Source organism: Microcaecilia unicolor, chromosome 4, assembly GCF_901765095.1.
Source record: "Microcaecilia unicolor chromosome 4, aMicUni1.1, whole genome shotgun sequence".
In the NCBI taxonomy this organism is placed as follows: Eukaryota; Metazoa; Chordata; class Amphibia; order Gymnophiona; family Siphonopidae; genus Microcaecilia; species Microcaecilia unicolor.
Genome location: NC_044034.1, coordinates 181449431 through 181468772, shown reverse-complemented (window position 1 = coordinate 181468772; position 19342 = coordinate 181449431). Strand labels below are relative to the sequence as shown.

Here is a 19342-nt window from a genome sequence, read left to right as displayed (position 1 = left end):
CGTAAAACAAAGAAATTTTGAAGTAAAGTAGCACAGACCAGACTGTCCCACGCACACCCTTATAAATCAACAGTGGTGCTCAAATCTAAGCGTCCGTTAATCAAGTCTTTACCACCACAGAAAAGGAATTTTTAAGGGCAGCTGTCACATACCTCCCTTAGCCTCATTCCCTCCATGTTATTGCTCTAAAACTTGAGACCATAAAATGGACAAAACAGCCCATCATGGAGCGCATTATATTCTAGTAGATCGCTAAGATGTAAGAGCTTTAAGAATGCTCATGGACCTCGGAATACCTTATCTGGAAGGTCCACCTAATAGTGCTTTCAGGAAAGCTGCAATGAATATGTAACAGATACATTTGCATACACTGGGTCCCCAATGCATGCAAATCTCATGCATATCTATCAGAATCCTACGGGTTAGGTGCATGGAGACAGGAAATAGGGTTGTGTCCTTGAAATACACGTCCCTGGTATCCTGTAGTTCCCCTGTATTAGGTTCTTTATGAGCACATGTCCACCTTCCTGTGTCTTATAGCACTCTTTCTGTTGCCTTGCCTTGTTCTCTACGCTTGCTGGCAACTTCCCCCCCCCCCCCCCCCACACTTTCACTCTCCATCAGGTGTGTAAAGGTTAGTCGGCATCATGTTTCCTCTGTGAACAGAAACTGCCTATATTGTTTATTTGCTGCATGATCCCTTCAAGCCATTGTGACTCTATCGTGATTTCAAAACAGTATAAAAGTACAAACAGCATTCCTACCCAGCATGCTGCTGAAATTTCCCAGCCTCTTTTGCATGGAGAGAGAGCTGGTTGAGAACAGACTCCTAGTTTGCAAAGCAAGAACTCTTGTCCAGCACATCTAAACTGTAAGTTATTTTTCCTTGTTTAATTACTGCATTAAATAAGATTTTGGTTCAAGAGTTCTGTGTCTTCTCTCTACTCTAGTTTAAACTGCATTGCAATCATCCCAATGATAGAGCAGAACATTAGGTCTTATTCCAGGACTGGGCTGGGTCCCCCTGCCCTAGTTCACCAATTCAGAACCAATCATAGGAGGCCTCAGTGTGGTTTCTTTTGTCCATTATATCAGGCTCATTTTCAAAAGAGAAGGACGCCCATCTTTTGACACAAATCGGAAGATGGGCGCACTTCTAACAGGGTCGTCCAAAATTGGCTTTCGATTATACCAATTTGGACAACCCTGTGAGAAGGGTGCCCATCTTCTGACACAAATCAGAAGATGGGCGTCCTTCTCACAGGGTCGCCCAAATCGGTATAATCGAAAGCCAATTTTGGGCGTCCCCAACTGCTTTCCGTCGCAGGGACAGCCAAAGTTCAAGGGGGTGTATCGGAGGCATAGCGAAGGCGGGACTTGGGCATGCCTAACACATGGACGTCCCCGACCCATAATGGAAAAAAAAAAAGGGCGTCCCTGACGAGCACTTGGACGACTTTACCTGGTCCAGTTTTTCTTACAACCAAGGCACGAAAAGGTGCCCAAAATGACCAGATGACCACCAGAGAGACTAGGGAATAACCTCCCCTTACTCCCCCCAGTGGTCACTAACCCCCTCCCACCCTCAAAAAATATCTTTTGCCAGCTTCAGATGTCATACTCAGGTCCATCACAGCAGTATGCAGTTCTCTGGAGCAGTTTTAGTGGGTGCAGTGCACTTCAGGCAGGCGGACTCAGGCCCATCCCCCTCCCTGCCTGTTACGTTTGTGGAGGAAACAGCGAGCCCTCCAAAACCCACCAGAAACCCACTGTACCCACATCTAGGTGCCCTCCTTCATCCATAAGGACTATGGTAGTGGTGTACAGTTGTGGGTAATGGGTTTTAGTGGGGGGGGTTGGGGGGGGCTCAGCAGATAAGGTAAGGGAGCTATGTTCCTGGGAGCATTTTATCAAGTCCACTGCAGTGCCCCCTAGGGTGCCCTGGCACGTCAGGGGGACCAGTGCACTAGAAATGTTGGTTCCTCCCACGACCAAAGGGCTTGCATTTGGTCGTTTCTGAGATGGGTGTCCTTGGTTTTCATTATCACTGAAAATCAGAAACGACCAAGTCTAGGGACGACCATCTCTAAGGACGACCAAAATTTCAAGATTTGGGTGTCCCCGACCATATTATCGAAACAAAAGATGGACGTCCATCTTGTTTCGATAATACGGGTTTCCCTGCCTCTCCATTGGGAGGTTTTGCGAACAAACCTTGAGCGTCCCTTTCGATTATGCCCCTCCACATGATCCAGAGCAAGAAATACAATGGATAAAACAAGTTATTAAATTATACTGACGTAGGCTGGCATATATTCTCTGACATGTCCATTTTATTGCCGGCTTTCAAATCATATCCTCTTTCTGTTTTAGAATAGCAGAGACAAGCTACAGCCTTCATTGCGTCAAGGAAGATAATGTAAAATTAAAGAGGTCAGAGATCCATTTATGAAGTCTTGTCTGGGCCAGGTTAACCCAAACATCTTTAACTGACAAGTGCTTTGTCAACTGCAAACAATATTTAGGTTGATTGATTAAAAGCATGAAAGAATGTTTAATCAACTACTGGTATATCCATTTAAAAACTATAAAGGGGGAGATGTTCTAGCCACTTGCATTGCAAAGTTCGTGACTACCTTTCATAGATGGTCTTTACATCAATTTTCATAAAGAAAAAATACATGCACTTTCACTTTGACAACTACTCGGGTACAAAGAACCCACCAATATTTCTACTACACTCACCTGCTAACCCTTTTTAAATGCAAAATAATGAATACAGATGTGTAAATGCAGTCTATGCACATTGTTAGCCCTCTGGGAATGCCTCCTTCTAATGCAGTCAAAAGTGCACACAACTGTGGAACCCTGACCACACATTAAATGGCTAAGGGAGGGCAGTTCTCATACAGCCCATTTTACCCAGGTTATGTCACTTCTGACCTAGATGAATTACTTTTAAAAACAGCTTTCTCCATGTAGAGATAAGGGTTGACAAACAGGCTGCAGGTGATACTTTGCAATACATCTGTATCTCCTTGATTAAAGTAGCATGGTTATCAAACCCTAGTCATGTATGTTTTGTCCAATATCACCTACAACTTATTTGCTGACTCTTGGCTTAACATTTTAAATGCATTAATGGTTAGTGCTGCGGGCTTTGATCCTAGCAACCTGGGTTCGATTCCCACTGCAGCTCCTTGTGACCTTGGGCAAGTCACTTAACCCTCCATTGCCTCAGGTACAAAAAACTTAGATTGTGAGCCCCCTAGGGACAGAGAAAGTATCTGTATATAATGTATATAGCGCTGCGCATGCCTACTAGCGCTATAGAAACGATTAGTAGTAGTAGTAGTTATATGTCTTCATGGAACGTAACCAGTTAAAAAAGTTTCTTGAGGCTAATGAATCTACAGTAGGTCTGATTGGCTAGGATGTTTTGTGGAATTTTGAAATAGATTTTGCAGACACATTTGGAGATTTCCCAGGATTACCTTCTTTTTTATTTAACTTAGTTAAATTTATTTATCTTTTTCTCACCGTGTTTTTTCTTTTCCTGTATTTTTATGGTTAATTGCTTTATTATATACTAGTAAAAAAAGGCCTGTTTCTCAAACTAATGAAACAGGCGCTAGCAAGGTTTTTATCTATTTGTGTTTTTTTTGACCTGAACTGTTTTAATGAATGTGTTTTTTGTATTTTTGTTTGTTTGTTTTTTATTGATAGTTTGTAAAAGTGGAACACAGTAGAGAGATAGTGTATATGAAAGAGAGTGTGACTGAGTGTGTGATACAGTCTGTGTATGAAAGTAAGTCTGAGTGTATGAAAGATAGTGTGTTTGAATCTGTGTGTGTGGCTGCGTGAGAGAGACAGATGTGAGTGTCACAGATAGATATCTTGTGTGTGAAAGAGGGGAATAATCGAACGGCGCCGGCGAAATACATGGCCGACGATGTATTTTGGTGGCGCCGCAAACAGCTGGCCAGACCCGTATTTTCGAAAAAGATGGCCGGCCATCTTTTGTTTCGATAATACGGTTCCAGCCAGCCAAATGCATTGGATTTGGCCGGGGTTTGAGATGGCCGGCTTAGTTTTTTAGCGATAATGGAAAGTTATATCGGCTATCTCAAACCCCGGCCAAATTCAAGGAGATAGAGAACACTGAAAGCACATGGTGTTCCTGGACGCCCAGCCCCCTCTACCTTTAGTGTATGAAATTTCCAAAGCAGAGTGAATAAGAAAGACAAAATAACATAAACTTTCCTCACAGAGAACAAACGCCCCTGAACCGGAGCAATAACCAAACAAATGAGGGATGTTATCAACCTCCTCCAATAAAAACAGCATGTAGTAACTCTGATAGCTTGTCTTCAAGTACTCCTGATGAGGCACAATGTCCATATGCAACATCTGTACAAAAACTGAAGTCAGACAGGGAGGGATCATAGATTCATCTGCTGTGACTAAAGGAATGAAAATTATCAAGGTAAGAACCTAATTTTCCCTTCCTTGTCATCAACAGCAGATGAATCCATTAACTGATGGGATGTACCAAAGCACTCCCTAAGTAGGGTGGGAACAGGCAACTCCGTGAGCAAGCAGTTGCGCTCCAAAATGCGCATCCTGCCGCGCTGCCACATCCAGTCTGTAATGCCACACGAAAGAAAGATGAGAAGCCCAGGTAGCCGCACGACAGATCTCTTGAAGAGAAAAGACACCCGTTTCAGTCCACGAAGAGGACATTGCCCTTGTAGAGTACGCTTTAAATGCTTCAGGCGGAAACTGCCCTGAAAGCAGATAAGCAGAAAAAATAAGTTCCTTAAGCCAGCGGGCTATAGTGGCCTTAGACGCTGGAAACCCCCGTCGGGGACCTGCCAACAGAACAAATAAATGATCAGAATTCCTAAACTCATTTGACATCTGCAGATACTGCCACAGAGCCCTGCGGACATCCAAAAAGTGCAACTGCCCAAAGGAGTCCGGAAACTCCTCCTTACAAAAGGAAGGAAGAAAAATGGGCTGGTTCAGGTGAAAAGCTGAAACCACCTTAGGCAGAAAGGAAGGCACTGTACGGACAGTTACCCTGGATTCCGAGAACTATAGAAAAGGATCCAGACAGGAAAGAGCCTGAAGCTCAGACACTCTTCTTGCCGATGTCATTGCCACTAAAAAAACTGTCTTGAGAGTCACATCCTTCTCAGAAGCCCATTTAAGAGGCTCAAACAGAGATCACTGGAGCGCCTTCAACATGAGCCCCAGGTTCCAAGCCGGACAGGGCGATCGCAAAAGAGGACGGAGACGAAGCGCTCCTCTGAGAAATCGGACAATATCTGGATATCTGGAAATCGGACAATATCTGGAGGGACAAGCCGGAGACTTCCCCCCGGAAGCAGGCCAACGCTGCCACTTGAACTCAAAGGGAATTGTAGGCCAGGCCCTTTTGTAGCCTGTCCTGCAAAAAGTCCAGCAAAAGTGAGACAGTCGCCAGAGCCGGCGAGATAGACTTTGGAGTACACCACACCTCAAAAGCGCACCAGATCCGAGCATAAGTCGCAGAGGTAGACCGCGTGCGAGCCTGCAAGAGCGTGGCAACAACCTTATTAGAATAGCCCTTATCCCTCAATTGCGCCCTCTCAAGAGCCAGGTCTTAAGACCAAAGCGGCAAGGATATTCCATAGTCACCGGACCCTGAACTAACAAGTTCGGAACCCGAGGCAAAGGAAGAGGCGCGCCCACCAGCATCCGCCGGACGCCTTGGCCAATCCAGGACAATAAGAATCACCAATCCTTGCTGCAGGCAAATCCGAAGTAGTACTCACCCTATCAAGGGCCAAGGAGGGAACATCTACAGGAGGCCCGAGGGCCAAGGTTGAGCCAGGGCGTCCAACCCTGCCGAGCGAGGATCTCTCCTTCTGCTGAAAAAGCGAGGGACTTTGGCGTTTACGCTTGACGCCATGAGGTCCAAGCCTGGAGTCCTCTATTTGGCACAAATCTGAAGAAAAACTTCTTCTGTCAGTTCCCATTCCACCGGGTTGATTTGATTTCTGCTGAGGAAATTGGCTTGTACGTTGCTCTGACCGACTATGTGAGCCGCGGACAGCAGCTCTAGGTGGCGCTCGGCCCAGTCGCAGATCTGAAATGCCTCCGCAGCCAGGGCCCTGCACTGAGTGCCGCCCTGACGATTGATGTAGGCCACTGCTGTTGTGTTGTCCGACAGAACTCGGACAGGAAGACCCTCCAGCGTCCTGTGAAAGGCCAGAAGAGCCTGGAATATCGCTCTCAGTTCCAAGCGATTGATGGACCATCCCGCTTCCGCGGTGGACCACAAACCCTGAGCATAGTGTCCTCGGCAATGGGCTCCCCAGCCCGAAAGGCTGGCATCCGGTATCACCAGACACCAAAACGGAAGAGCCAGTGGCATCCCCTGCCGCAGCATGCTGTCGGAAAGCCACCAATCCATACTGCGCTGGGCCGCCAGAAGCCACCTTAGTCTGCGTTGGTATTCCTAGGAAATCGGAGACTATTGCTGAAGCAGAGCAAGCTGCAGTGGTCTCATGTGAGCTCTCGCCCAGGGAACCCCCTCTATGGTGGCCGTCATCGATCCCAGGAGCTGAACAAAGTGCCAAGCTTGAGGGCGAGGCATCCGCAAGAGCAGATGGACCTGATTCAGACGCTTGAGGCGCCTGTTGTCGGGAAGAAAAATGAACCCCAAAGCCGTGTCGAACCGGACCCCCAAATACTTGAGAGACTGAGAGGGGGTCAGATGACTTTTGGGCATATAGACTACCCAGCCCAGAGTCTGAAGAACTGTAACAACTCTGGCTGTGGCAAGTCGGCTTTCGTCTGCCGAATCCGCTCTGATGAGCCAGTCGTTGAGATAAGGGTGAACTCTGATACCCTCTCGCCTGAGAAAGGCAGCCACCACTACCATCACCTTGGAAAAGGTCCAAGGGGCAGTTGCCAGGCCGAAAAGCAAGGCGCAAAACTGGAATGTTGGCTCAATACTGCAAACTGGAAAAACCACTGATGCGGCAGCCAGATGGGAATATGCAAATACGCCTCCTTGAGGTCCAGGGACGTGAGAAACTCTCCTGGCTATACCGCCGCAATGACGGAGCGCAGGGTTTCCATGCGGAAGTGTCGCACTCCTAAGGCCTCGTTGACTCTGCGCAAGTCGAGGATAGGTCTGAACGAGGCACCACAAAATAGATGGAGTAGCGACCGCAGCCGCGTTCGACAGAAGGAACCGGAACCACCGCTCCGAGCTTCAGCAACACCTGCAAGGTCTCGTGTACCGCCGTCCACTTGACGGCAGTGCCGCATCGGGACTCCAAAAACGCGTCTCCCACCGGGGCAGCGAATTCTAGTTGGTAACCTTTTCTGATCAGGTCCAGAACCCACTGATCCGAAGTAATCTTGGTCCACTCCTCGAGAAAGAGGGAGAGACGACCCCCTACTGCGGGAACCGACGTGTGGACCGGCGCCCCATCATTGTGGAGGATGCCCCTGAACTCCTGGGCGTTGCCCGGACGCCGCAGCGCGTTTGTCCGAATGAAAGGAGTTCCTCTGCTGGAAACGGGTACGTTGACCAGACCCTGCAGAGCGCCCCGGGCGATACCTGCGAGCTTCGCGAAAACGTGGTCTGGAAGAGGAGGGAAAAGAAGGACTTTTGGAAGAAGGCCTCGGCCTATCCTCAGGCAACCGTTGGGACTTAATCCCCTAGGTCCTTAACAATATTCTCTAAATACTCCCCAAATAAAAGAAGGTCCCGAAAGGGTAACCTCACCAGCCTTTGCTTAGAGGCCATGTCAGCCGCCCAATGCCGGAGCCAAAGAAGGTGGCGGGCAGCAACCGCCACCGACATCTGCTTAGCCAAAGCTCTGACCAGATCATAAAGGGCATCAGCCAAAAAAGACAGGGCAGACTCCATACGCGGGCTGACCTCAGCGAGGGAACCCGCTCCATCAGCGGGCTGCTCAACCGCCTGCTGCAACCAGGAAAGGAAGGCCCAGGCTGCATAGGAACTGCAAATAGCCGCCCGTAAGGAAAGGCCCGAGATTTCAAAGGACTGCTTCAGCGCGGATTCCAGCCGCCGGTCCTGCAAATCTTTCAAAGTGACCCCTTCCTCCACTGGGAGAGTAGTCTTTTTAGTCACAGCCGTGACTAACGCATCCACTTTAGGCATCCCAAAGAGGACCAACTTTCACTCAGAGGGTAAAGGTGACACATAGCCCTGGCCACCTTCAAGGGACCATCAGGATCAGACCATTGAGCTGAAATAAAGCTCTTGGATGGAAGCATGCACGGGAAAAGCCCGAGAAGGCTTCTTAGAACTAGCTATCCTAGGATTAAAAGAAGAGGCAGCGCCCTCATCAGGATCTTCAATACAAAGGGCCTGTAAAGCATCAGAAATGAGAGCTGGCAGATCGTCACGGTGGAAAATCCGAACCGCTTTAGGGTCATCCAACTCCTGTGGCAAGCAGCCACCCTCGTTTGGATCATCAGTCCGTGATGGCCTGCCAGACCCCTCAGAGTCCCCGAAACTAGACCACGGGGGAGAACAGGGTGAAGAATCCCCCTCAGACGGGGTATTCACTCATCTACGCTTAGCCAAAAGCTCGAGGGAAGAAATAAAGTCTCTAGCAGACGCTGGGCTATTAAGAACTGGAGGCAACCCAGTCCGAAAGGATTTGCCAGGAGCTTCAGGCAGTGCTCTTTTTAACATAAAAGCCTTATGCATCAGCAGCACAAATTCAGGGGAGAAAAACTCACCCTGTACATCCGCCCCCACATTGGGGGAAGCGGAGGCAATACCTCCTCTAGAAACCTCAAAACGAGGCGTCCCCCTGCACTCAGACTCCTCCGCAACCGTGAAGGTCGAGTCACGCAGTGCCTCTAAGATGGCGCCCTCTGCCAACTCCGTTGGGCGGGAAGACTCATCGCCCACCATGCTCGTGCCAACATTAGCATCTAGGCAGCATGAGCTGCAAAGCCCCGCTCCTGATCTGCGTTTCCCACAGTGGGAGCAGCGCTTAACCCCTTCAGCAGCCATCAAATACAGAAAACAAAATGGCGCCTTCACACCAAAACTTACCTTGCACAGAGCGCTGTCAGCGGGAACCTCCCCAGAGGAGTTGGGCACCACTCTCACCTCAGGAGACCGAGTCAAACGAGCTTCAGTCAAGCTGCACAGAACCAGGATCTCTGGAGAAAACCTCTCTCTCTTTTTTTTTTTTTTTTACTGTGAGGAAAGTTAGAGGCAGGCAGCCACAGAGGAACTCCAGGAGGAGGGGGAATGGGGTAAGGCAGGGACAGGGAAAACCAAGCATGCCTTTAAAGTGAGCACCACAACACCCCCCCACCCCCCCACTCTACTGGCAAAGCACAGGAGCCACCCCAGGCAGAAATCCAGGAGACGAGAAAGTGACGTCCACACCTGCTGGGAAATAGAGATATACTGAAGGCAGAGGGCGTACAGGAACACCATGTGCTTTCAGTGTTCTCTATCTCCATCTGCTGGTAGGCGGATACAACCCCATTAGTTAATGGATTCATCCTCTGTTGATGACAAGGAAATAAATTTGTAAATAAAAAGTCTGACATACATCAGCTAACCCCTGCCTGACCAAGAGTGCTGTTCTTTCACTCTTGAGCTTTCAAACAGCAGAGAGAAACCTCCAGATTCTATAAAGTTGGGTGTCCAAATTTCGGACTAGCATGCAAATTATAGAATATTGACAGCTGTGCACCTAATTTAAATGTTAAATTAAATATAAATAGCCCTTGTAGCGTTAATTGGTACTAATTTGTAGTTACTGAACTTAGATGCGATTCTATAAACATATGGGAAAATATTATAAATGGCACCCAGAATGAGTCCCCAGGAAGATCTGAGCTAAACTAGTAGTCTGCAAAGGGCGTTCTGCGCTGAGCACCTTTTACACAATACTAGCTTATGGACCCTTGTACTAAGCCATGGTAAAAAGTGGTCTGCAATAGTTTTGGCATGCGCCGGAACATTTTTTACCATGGTGGAAAAAAGGCCTTTTAAAATGTGGCAGTAAATGGCCGTGCACTATTATTAAAATTAGTGCACAGCTATATACTGCCTGAGCCCTTACTGCCACCTATTTAGAAGGCAGTAAGGGCTCACGCGCTGTTCAGGGACAGCATGGCAATGTGGCCGTGTGGTCAGCTGCCACGGGAATGTGTGTGGCCCCCCCCCCCTCCTGGTGTGTTAGAAAATAGAAAACTATTTTCAACTGCGGGAAACGTGGAGGGGCATAATCGAACGCGAACGCCTATCTCCATGGGCGTCTATGTCCGAAAACGGGTACGTGAAGAGGCAGGACAGACCGTATTTTCGAAAAAATGGACATTTTTCAGCTGGGCGTTTGTTTTTTTTTAGCGATAATGGAAACTAAAAACGCCCAGCTCAAAAATGTGCTAATCCGAGCCATTTAGTCGAGGGAGGGGCCACGATTTGTAGTACACTCGCCCCCCTGACATGCCAGGACACCAACTGGACACCCTAGAGGTCAGTGCGGTGGACTTCAGACAACGCTCCCACATGCATAGCTCCCTTACCACGGGTGCTGAGCACCCAACCCCCCTCCCCCAAAACCCACTACCCACAAATGTACAACACTACCCTAGCTCTTAGGGGTGAAGGGGGCACCTACATGTGGGTACAGTGGGTTTTGCAGGCCTCCCATTTACCAGCACAAGTGTTATAGGTGGGGGGGGGGGGGGGGGGGGGGATGGGCCTGAGTCCGCATGGCTGAAGTGCACTGCGGTACCCACTAAAAGTGCTCCAGGGACCTGCATACACGCAGGCCTCTAGGACTGGTTGCTGCTATATAACATTGGCACACCAGTTGACACCTGAAGACTAATCTCTCCGAAAATGTCCTTTATTGGAATAAGCACGCATACTCACAGTTAACTGCAGATCAGAGGTTGTGCCCCACTGGCAATGAGTCTCCCTGGTACTGAGATGAGCAGTAGGTCAGAGCTGGCAGAATGCTCTACAATGCCGTCTTTCAGCCACATTCAATGTAAGAACTAAGTTCTGTAACGTGGCTAACACGTGAAAGGGATCTAAAACTGGCTTACAAAAATGGCCACTACCTCATGGACTACCGGAAACAAAACAGGGCACACTCTGACCCAGTAAGCAGGGGTAAAAGCACCATGGGAGTAGAGTCTACCAACTATCAACATCGTGAGCATTTGCCACAAGCTAGTGGAATCACGGACCCCAATACCCTACAGAAAAGGTGTCACACTCACCCGAGAGCCACATCAGAACCAGGGAAAGGCTGTCACAGGATAGAACACATTCTGCTGTCATAGAGGTGGGTACAGCATTTGAGGCTGGCATAGAGGCTGGCAAAAAAGTTTTTAAAGTGTTTTTTTTTTTGGTGGGAGGGGGTTAGTGACCACTGGGGGAGTCCGGGGAGGTGATCCCCGATTCCCTCCAGTGGTCATCTGGTCAGTTGGGGCACTTTTTTGGGACCTGTTCATGAAAAAAAAAGGGTCCAAAAAAAGTGACCCAAAATCGCGGTCAAAACGCCTTTTTTTTTTCCGATTATCAGCTAAAGACGCCCATCTCTCCTCGGCCAATAACCACGCCCCAGTTCCGCCTTCACCATGACTCCAACACGCCCCCATCAACTTTACCCGTTTCAGCGACGGATTGCAGTTGGAAACGCCCAAAATCGGCTTTCGATTATACCGATTTGGGCACCCATGGGAGAAAGACGCCCATCTCCTGATTTGGGTCGCAATATAGGCGTTTTTCTCTTTCAATTATAAGCTGGTAAGTATGCCAACTTCAGAACTACCACAGGGCATCCATGCAACCCCAGCAGTAGCATCGATTTGGCAGTAGTCCTACCACAGCTTAGTAAAAGAGCCTCTTAGTGCAGATCTTGTGCCTAACTTTAGGTGTGGCACTTACACCTGCAGAAACCTGGTGTAAATGCTGGCATGCAACTAATGGCAGTTGGGCATGCAAATGACCCTAGTCTAAAACACAGCACCTAATTTCTGTGAATGTCCCTGACCCGCCCATGCTCCTCCGGTGGCCATGTCCCCTTTTGAGTTGTGCACTATAAAATTTAGGCACACATTTTATAGAATAAAGCACAGGGCAGATCCACATGTAAACCCAAATTTACCCCCGTTTATTATGCTGTGCAAGTGGCTGCCATGTGGCAATGCCTACAAAGCCCATTCAAAGTGAATGGGCTGTGTCAGCATTAGTGCATGGCAACCACTAGCGCAGCTTAGTAAACTGGGATGTCAGTTTGCACGTAGATCTGGTGAACAAATTTTGGCAACATACCCATGGGTGGATCAGGGGCATGACTCACAGTTGCAAGCATAAGTTATAGAATACAATCACTTGCACCATAACTGTCACCTTTAGGCGCCAGCATTTCCATCAGCCTTTAACATAGTGTAAGCGCTCACACCTTAGGTGCGTGCAAAACATGGTGCAAATGCCCGCACCTAAATTTATGTGCAGAGCACCCATATTCTCTAATTACGAGTGTAACTCAAAACTCACGTACCTATTTGGCCCAAAAGGCCCATGATCCTCCCATTTCTGTGCCCCTTTCTTTGGATTGCACGTAAATCTTAGGTGCGGATCCTGCACCTAACTCTACGTGTATTAATCCCAATTGAATCTAATTAGTGCCAATAACTGCTTGTTAAAAAGCCAAATATTGGCACTAATTGGCTCATTATTCTATTAAATTGTGTGCACAAATCGGAAATGTGTTTAAGTTTGCACGTGCAATTTTTAGCGACCTTTATAGAATCAGGGAGAAGTGTCTCTCTTAGGTCAAAAAGCCCAAAATTATACTGTTGGAATTAGAAAGGCTACAATGCAACAAACCATACTTTCTTTTTCTCTGTTCAAAGTAGCACAAAATCCTGAACACATACATTCAGAAAGGCTTAGTTGTACTTCCCAAAATTGTTCATACCTTAAAAAGGATGTACAATATGTACAAAAAGATCCCAAATCCATAAATTGGTATGATCTGTCCTACAAGACTGTGCCTGGCCCCTCCGCTGCCCATTTTTGCCTTGGACATGGCCTCTGCCAAATGAGCCCTGGGGTAAGGTGATCCTGCAGGCCTGCTTTCTGCCATCTTCTGGTGCAGTGCTGATGGAAACTGACCTGAAATCCCTAAATAAATAAACAGAATAGTTGCTGGATAATTGTTGGGGCGAAAAAGAGCTGCTTTAGTTAACAGAAAGACAACTGTTGCTGACATTCAGTGATTACAAGAAAAAAGCTAAGGGGGAGTGGCACCCAAACGCAGGTGTGACAAAGAAGTGCACAACACCAGTTCCATAATGGGGTTAAGGTGTGCCTAACACATTATAGAATAGTAGATAGAGTTGAACCAGTCCTCACAAACCAACTCAATTAGCAATCAAACCACAGCGAGGATGACAACAAATCCACTCAGTCAGTAAATGGTGCTATAGAACTTTAATCAAAGTAATACACGACTTGACACGGGCCTGTGTTTCAGCCACCTGGCCTGCTTCAGGAGTCAAGTATTTATGTAGATGTCAAAATGAATATATGCATCACAAAACGCTTGATCTAGTATCGGTGTAGTTCACACTGAAGCCGGATTAGCGATAACTGAGGCAAGTGACCCTTTGATACGATCACTAACTTTCTTCTAACTTAGCGTTTTGTGGTGTATAGAGTATTCCTTTTGACATTTACATAAATACTTGACTCCTGATGAAGACCAGGTGGCCAAAACATAAGCCCGTTTTGAGTCATGCATTACTTTGATTAAAGTTTTATGGCATCATTTACTGACTGAGTGGATTTTTTGTCATCCTCGCTGTGCTTCAATTGCTTATAGAATGGTAGTACAGAGCCGATTTGGTGTGCCACAACTCAGGCGTGACAGCTTCGCCATGTCACAAGCAGGAATAACTTGGTGAGCCTAAGTGTACCTTGCAATTTGGGTATCCAATGCTGTACTATAAGGTGTGCACATAGCTAGGCACAATGCCCATGAAATGCCCACACTCCTCCCACTGGTACAGCCAATTTGTTGCTAACTGCTATGCAATTAGTAAACAAATTTTATAGAATAGCGCCTAGCACATACACACAAAAATGCCAATTTGTGTGATGTCATTCATACATACGCCTATTCTATAAATTTGCATGCCTAGATTTAGGTGCAGTTACAGAATTGCTCTTTTAACTTTCCAACCATAATATGTGTTTAATTTGTCAAGTATGCATGCTGTCCTGTCTTTCTTCCCAGTCATAAACCTTGTAAAATGCCACACTCAAAAATGTTTTCAAAATGCATTTTCTGTAGGTTTCTTTTTAAAATTTCATTAAAAAAAAAACGTTTGTTGATCTATATATATGGCTAAAGGTATGGATGTTAAGGCGACAGAGAAATGTGTGGTCCCCAACAGCAGGAACACTGACAAAATATAAGCTTTCATTTGTATTTTGAAATCTACATCGTTTCAAAAATATTTACTATAAGTTTTCAGCCAGTTCTCTTAATTTCTCCTAACAGCGAACCTCTGAAAAGCCCGGAAAGCGCATATCTTGCATTTACATCAATTTAAACAGTGATGATTCTTTCAGTTAACTGATAGCTGCGCACACCACTGAGCTTTCAGGCTGTAAACACAAAGACCCCTCCCCCCCCTTTCTTAACAGATTTATAGCCTGGTAATGTTATTTACCCTGGGTTTAGTATACCCCAACGGTTCTAGTAAAGACAAAAAGAAGCAGCACAGCCACAATACATGAAAGTCAGTTATGAAAAAGACAGAAGTCGAGTAGAAGCCTAAATATACGCCTGTCTGTCTCTCTATACATTTTAAAGCAGGTTCTACGTCTGACTGCAGGCAAGAAAAGAGGCAATCGACATGCGATCAACGGGCGCAGCTTACCCTCCTGCTGCCCGATTGGCTTCCCTCTGGATACAAAGGCTCTAGGGAGCAGCAGAGAGATGCAGAGGACAAGGCCAGAGACCATGGCCACCTTCTGAAAAGTCGACAGGGCCATTTTTAATATTATGATGATGGAAGAAGCTGCAAAGAGCAGAGCCCAGTACACCTGCAACGATGCTGCATCCAGAGAGACACAGGCTGCTGAGGATACACATCAGCAGCCTAGAGTCCGAGGTTACCTTGTAAGGCGGCTGTTGATTGGTCCCTCCAGACAGCCTCTGATTTGTGAATGAATGGTATTGGCTGATGGGTCAGTCTCAGTCAGTCAGTGTTATTTTCTTATTCCCGGCAGTCGGCTGGCTGCTTTTCAATCTGCTGCTGAGTGAAATGTATTTGGGAAAGCTGCTACACGCCATGGCAAACAGCTGAGCTACTAGTACCTCTGCTAAAACTAGTTTACATTCTTTATTGGAAAGAGAGATTGCAAGATGAACATGCTGGTTTAATGGAATATATTTGTAAGCAATCTGATTATGATTTGGATCAGCTAGATCCTAGAGCTGTGTTTCTCAAGTATGGCCTGGGGTACTCCTTTGCCAGTCAGGTTTTCAGGATATCCACAATGAATATACATGGACTGTTTTGCATACTCCGCCTCCACTGTATGCAAATCTCTTTCATGCATATCCATTGTAGATATCCTGAAAACCTGAGTGGCAAGGACCGACTTGGGAAACAGTGCCTTATAGAATATATGAGCCACAAGTCCCTCTACTCAGTTGACATTCCCTGGGAGCCAGCGAGTGAAACTTCTGCTTTTCCATTAGCCATGAAAGTAGGCTTTTGCCATCTTGCCCTTATCAACCTGACTTGCCTGATTGGAATCTGGTTTTGTCCCATTCCATACATGGAGATGTAATCTTACGTTTTCTTAGAGAAAACAAAATAGCTTCAAGTATGCAATTAGGCAACCTCAACAGTGGATCATTCTATGTAGGTTGACCTAAGTGAGATAGGATCACTAGTGGCTGATGAGGGAAGGGGACAGCAGCTTAGTAACCACTGAGTGTGAGTGGGCCCAGCAAAAAGCTGGGGGCCACTCACTGCTAGGGTTGCTTGCTACTGAAACTAAGAAAATATTTAAACCAGCTGCACAGTGGTGGGAGTTTACTTCTTCCTGCTGCTCTGCTTGTCCTCTCTTTTGGCTCTGGCTGCTGGCACTGTGCAGGAGTTGAAATCAGACAGCAAGTATCCACAGACCTGTAAGTAACATGGAAACTTTTAAAAAACAGCATTACCACTTCCATTTACCACAAACTTTAACTACCCGTTATGGGTTAAGGTTAAGTATTAGCAGTATTTTTGGTGTTATTGCTGCACCTTGCATTAGTCTTTGAAGGAAAAATGTATTAAGTTGGCATCTCCATATAGGTGCCCCAATGCTGTTTGGTGAGAGCCTAGTATAAAGACACCTGGATGCCCGGGTTCCATAATGGGACTTGGGAAAATCCACTACTTTTTTCTAGGATAAGCAGCATAAGATCTGTTTTACTCTTTTGGGATCTTGCTAGGTATTTGCGACCTGGATTGACCACTGTTGGAAACAGGATACTGGGCTTGATGGACTTTTGGTTTGTCCCAGTATGGCAGTGCTTATGCTCTTATGTTCTTATAATACCAGTGTAACCTGGTATTGGTGAACTTGACATTTAGAGCTCGCACTGTGACACCAGCCATAGACCTGGTGTAACTGCGGGTGGCTAATTTGAACAAGGGCACACCTAACTTACAGTATTCTGCAAGTTGCAAGCAAAAATGGCAGCCCACTCATGCTCCCATGCTCTGCCCATGTAAATGCCCCCAGACAGTTACACGCTATGCCACTTACATGCGCCCATACAGAATAACGCTTAGAGAAAAACGCCCAAATTCCGACTTAAATCGGGAGATGGACGTCTTTCTCTTGTGGGTGCCCAAATCGGTATAATCGAAAGCCGATTTTGGGCGTTTCCAACTACACTCCGTCGCGGGAAAGCATAAAGTTGACGGGGGCGTGTCAGAGGCGTGGTGAAGGTGGGACTGAGGCGTGGTTATCGGCTGAGCAGAGATGTGCGTGCTCGGCCGATAATGGAAAAAAGAAAGGCGTTTTCAGAGAGAATTTAGGTCACTTTTGTTGGACCCGTTTTTTTCACGAACAGGTCCCAAAAAAGTGCCCTAAATGACCAGATGACCACCGGAGGGAACTGGGGATGACCTCCCCTGACTCCCCCAGTGGTCACTAACCCCCTCCCACCAAAAAAAAACCGAATGTTAAACACTTTTTTCCCAACTTGTAAGCCAGCCTCAAATATCATCCCCAGCTCCATGACAGCAGTATGCAGGTCCCCAAAGTAATTTTAGTTTAGTTAGTGCTGTGCGGGACCCATGCAGCGAGGAAAAATCGGAAGAAAAAAAACAAAAAACAAGCAAGTGCAGTCAGGGACGTCTAAATTACCAGGATAATAAAAGGGGGAATCGAACCAGCAACCTTCTGATTACAAGCTCAATGCTCCAGCCAGTGAACCACATTATTCAGGTGCTTAGATATTCTTCCCTTTCCATTAAGTCCCTCCAAGTTTCTGTCAGCCAATCACCGCTGTTTAGCTGACACAGATGTCAGAAAGTTTGACAGAAACTTGGAGAGACTTAATGGAAAAGCAAGGACGTCTAATCAGTGGTGCACTGGCTAGAGCACTGAGCTTGTAATTAAAAGGTTGCTGGTTCAATTCCCCCTTTTACTATCTTTTAATTTGGACGTCCCTGACTGCACTTGCTTGCTTGTTTTTTTTTTTCTTCCGATTTTTCCTCTCTGCATGGGTCCCGCGCAGCACCAACTAAAGTAAAATTGCTCTGGGGACCTGCATACTATTGTCATGGAGCTAGATATGATATTTGAGGCTGGCATAGAGGCATCTCAGGGGGACCAGTGCACTACGAATGCTGGCCCCTCCCATGACCAAATGCCTTGGATTTGGTCGTTTTTGAGCTGGGACGCTTCGGTTTCGATTATCGCTAAAAAACAAAAACGCCCAGCTCAAAAAACACCCTAATCCAATGTATTTTCGAAAAAAAAGATGGACGTCCATTTTTTTCGAAAATACAGTTCGGCCCGCCCCTTCACGGACCCGTTCTCGGAGATGGACGTTTTTACAAATTGGCGTTCGCGTTCGATTATGCCCCTCCATGTCACTTTGCTGCTGCTTACATAATATATAAGTGCATGCTTACCCACAAAAGTGCCAGTTTTCTGTCCATTTACTTGTGCAACTAGGGACAGATTCTGTAAATGGCTTCTAAAATCTAGATGTGTTCGATTAAAGCACCAAGCTCTGTTCTATATAATGTGCCTAAAGTTAGGTGTTGTATAGGCGCGTTCGTCCAAATTCTATAACAACGTGCTAATTCTATAGCTTGGTAGTTCCTGATTGGCACATGGCAAGCCTATTGCCGCGCAAAAAACATTTAGTAAAAGGGCCCCTTAATGTGGGGGCACTTAGCCCTGTAGAGGTGTTTCCTAAAAGGAGGTGTAAGTACTCCCACATTATTTTTTTTACAAGTCCTGTGTGCTTAATGGAAGAGTTAGCGTTGAACCTGCAAAAAAATATATATTTAAAATGGCCTCAATACCGCTGCATTAATTGGTCCTTTTACTAAGGTGTGCTGAAAAATGGCCTGCGGTAGTGTAGGTGCAGGTTTTGGGCATGCGCAGGTCCATTTTTCAGCGTGCCTGTAAAAAAGCCTTTTTTAAAATGTTTGCCAAAAATGGACATGCGGCAAAATCAAAGTTGACATGCATCCATTTTGGGTCTGAGACCTTACCACCAGCCATTGATATAACGGTAAAGTCTCACACGGTAACCGTGCGGTAATGACCTACCTGTGTCATATGCCACTTGGCGCGCATCCGATACACGTGTCCGAAAATAAAAATTATTTTTCAGACGCATGCCAAAATTTAAATTACCACAAGAGCCACGTGGTAGCCGGGCGGTAACTCTATTTTGGTGCACATTGGGCGTGAGTAGACGCTTACACGGCTTAGTAAAAGGGCCCCTAAAAATGGGCTTAGCGCACAGAAAAGTTCTGCATTAGCACATGCTAAGCCCAGATTTTGCTGCCGCTTAGTAAAAGGACCCCTCAGTTTGTTGAGGCACCTTAAAAATGCATGCAAATTTGATTTAATGGACACTAATCTAAACATTAAAACATGTAGTTAATTTCTATATATTTAAAGGTTCTAACATGGGTTAAAACATTTTTGTTAACATAAATGTGTGAAACAAACTGAAAAATAAATCAGGGGAAAAGCCAGATTTTCTGAAAATGAATTTTTTTC

General features: G+C 46.4%; 1 protein-coding gene across 1 annotated transcript in view; it reads right to left on the bottom strand.

Annotated features, from left to right (window-relative positions):
• Positions 1-15162, bottom strand: part of RIC3 (RIC3 acetylcholine receptor chaperone) — a 64318-nt gene extending 49156 nt beyond the window's left edge. The window contains exons 1-2 of the mRNA XM_030201034.1: positions 14968-15162; positions 12999-13204 (exon numbers count right to left, since the gene is read on the bottom strand). Coding sequence (XP_030056894.1) covers positions 12999-13204; positions 14968-15082 — 321 coding nt within the window. The 5' untranslated portion in view covers positions 15083-15162. The remainder of the gene's footprint in view (positions 1-12998; positions 13205-14967) is intronic.
• Positions 15163-19342: the final 4180 nt, after the last annotated feature.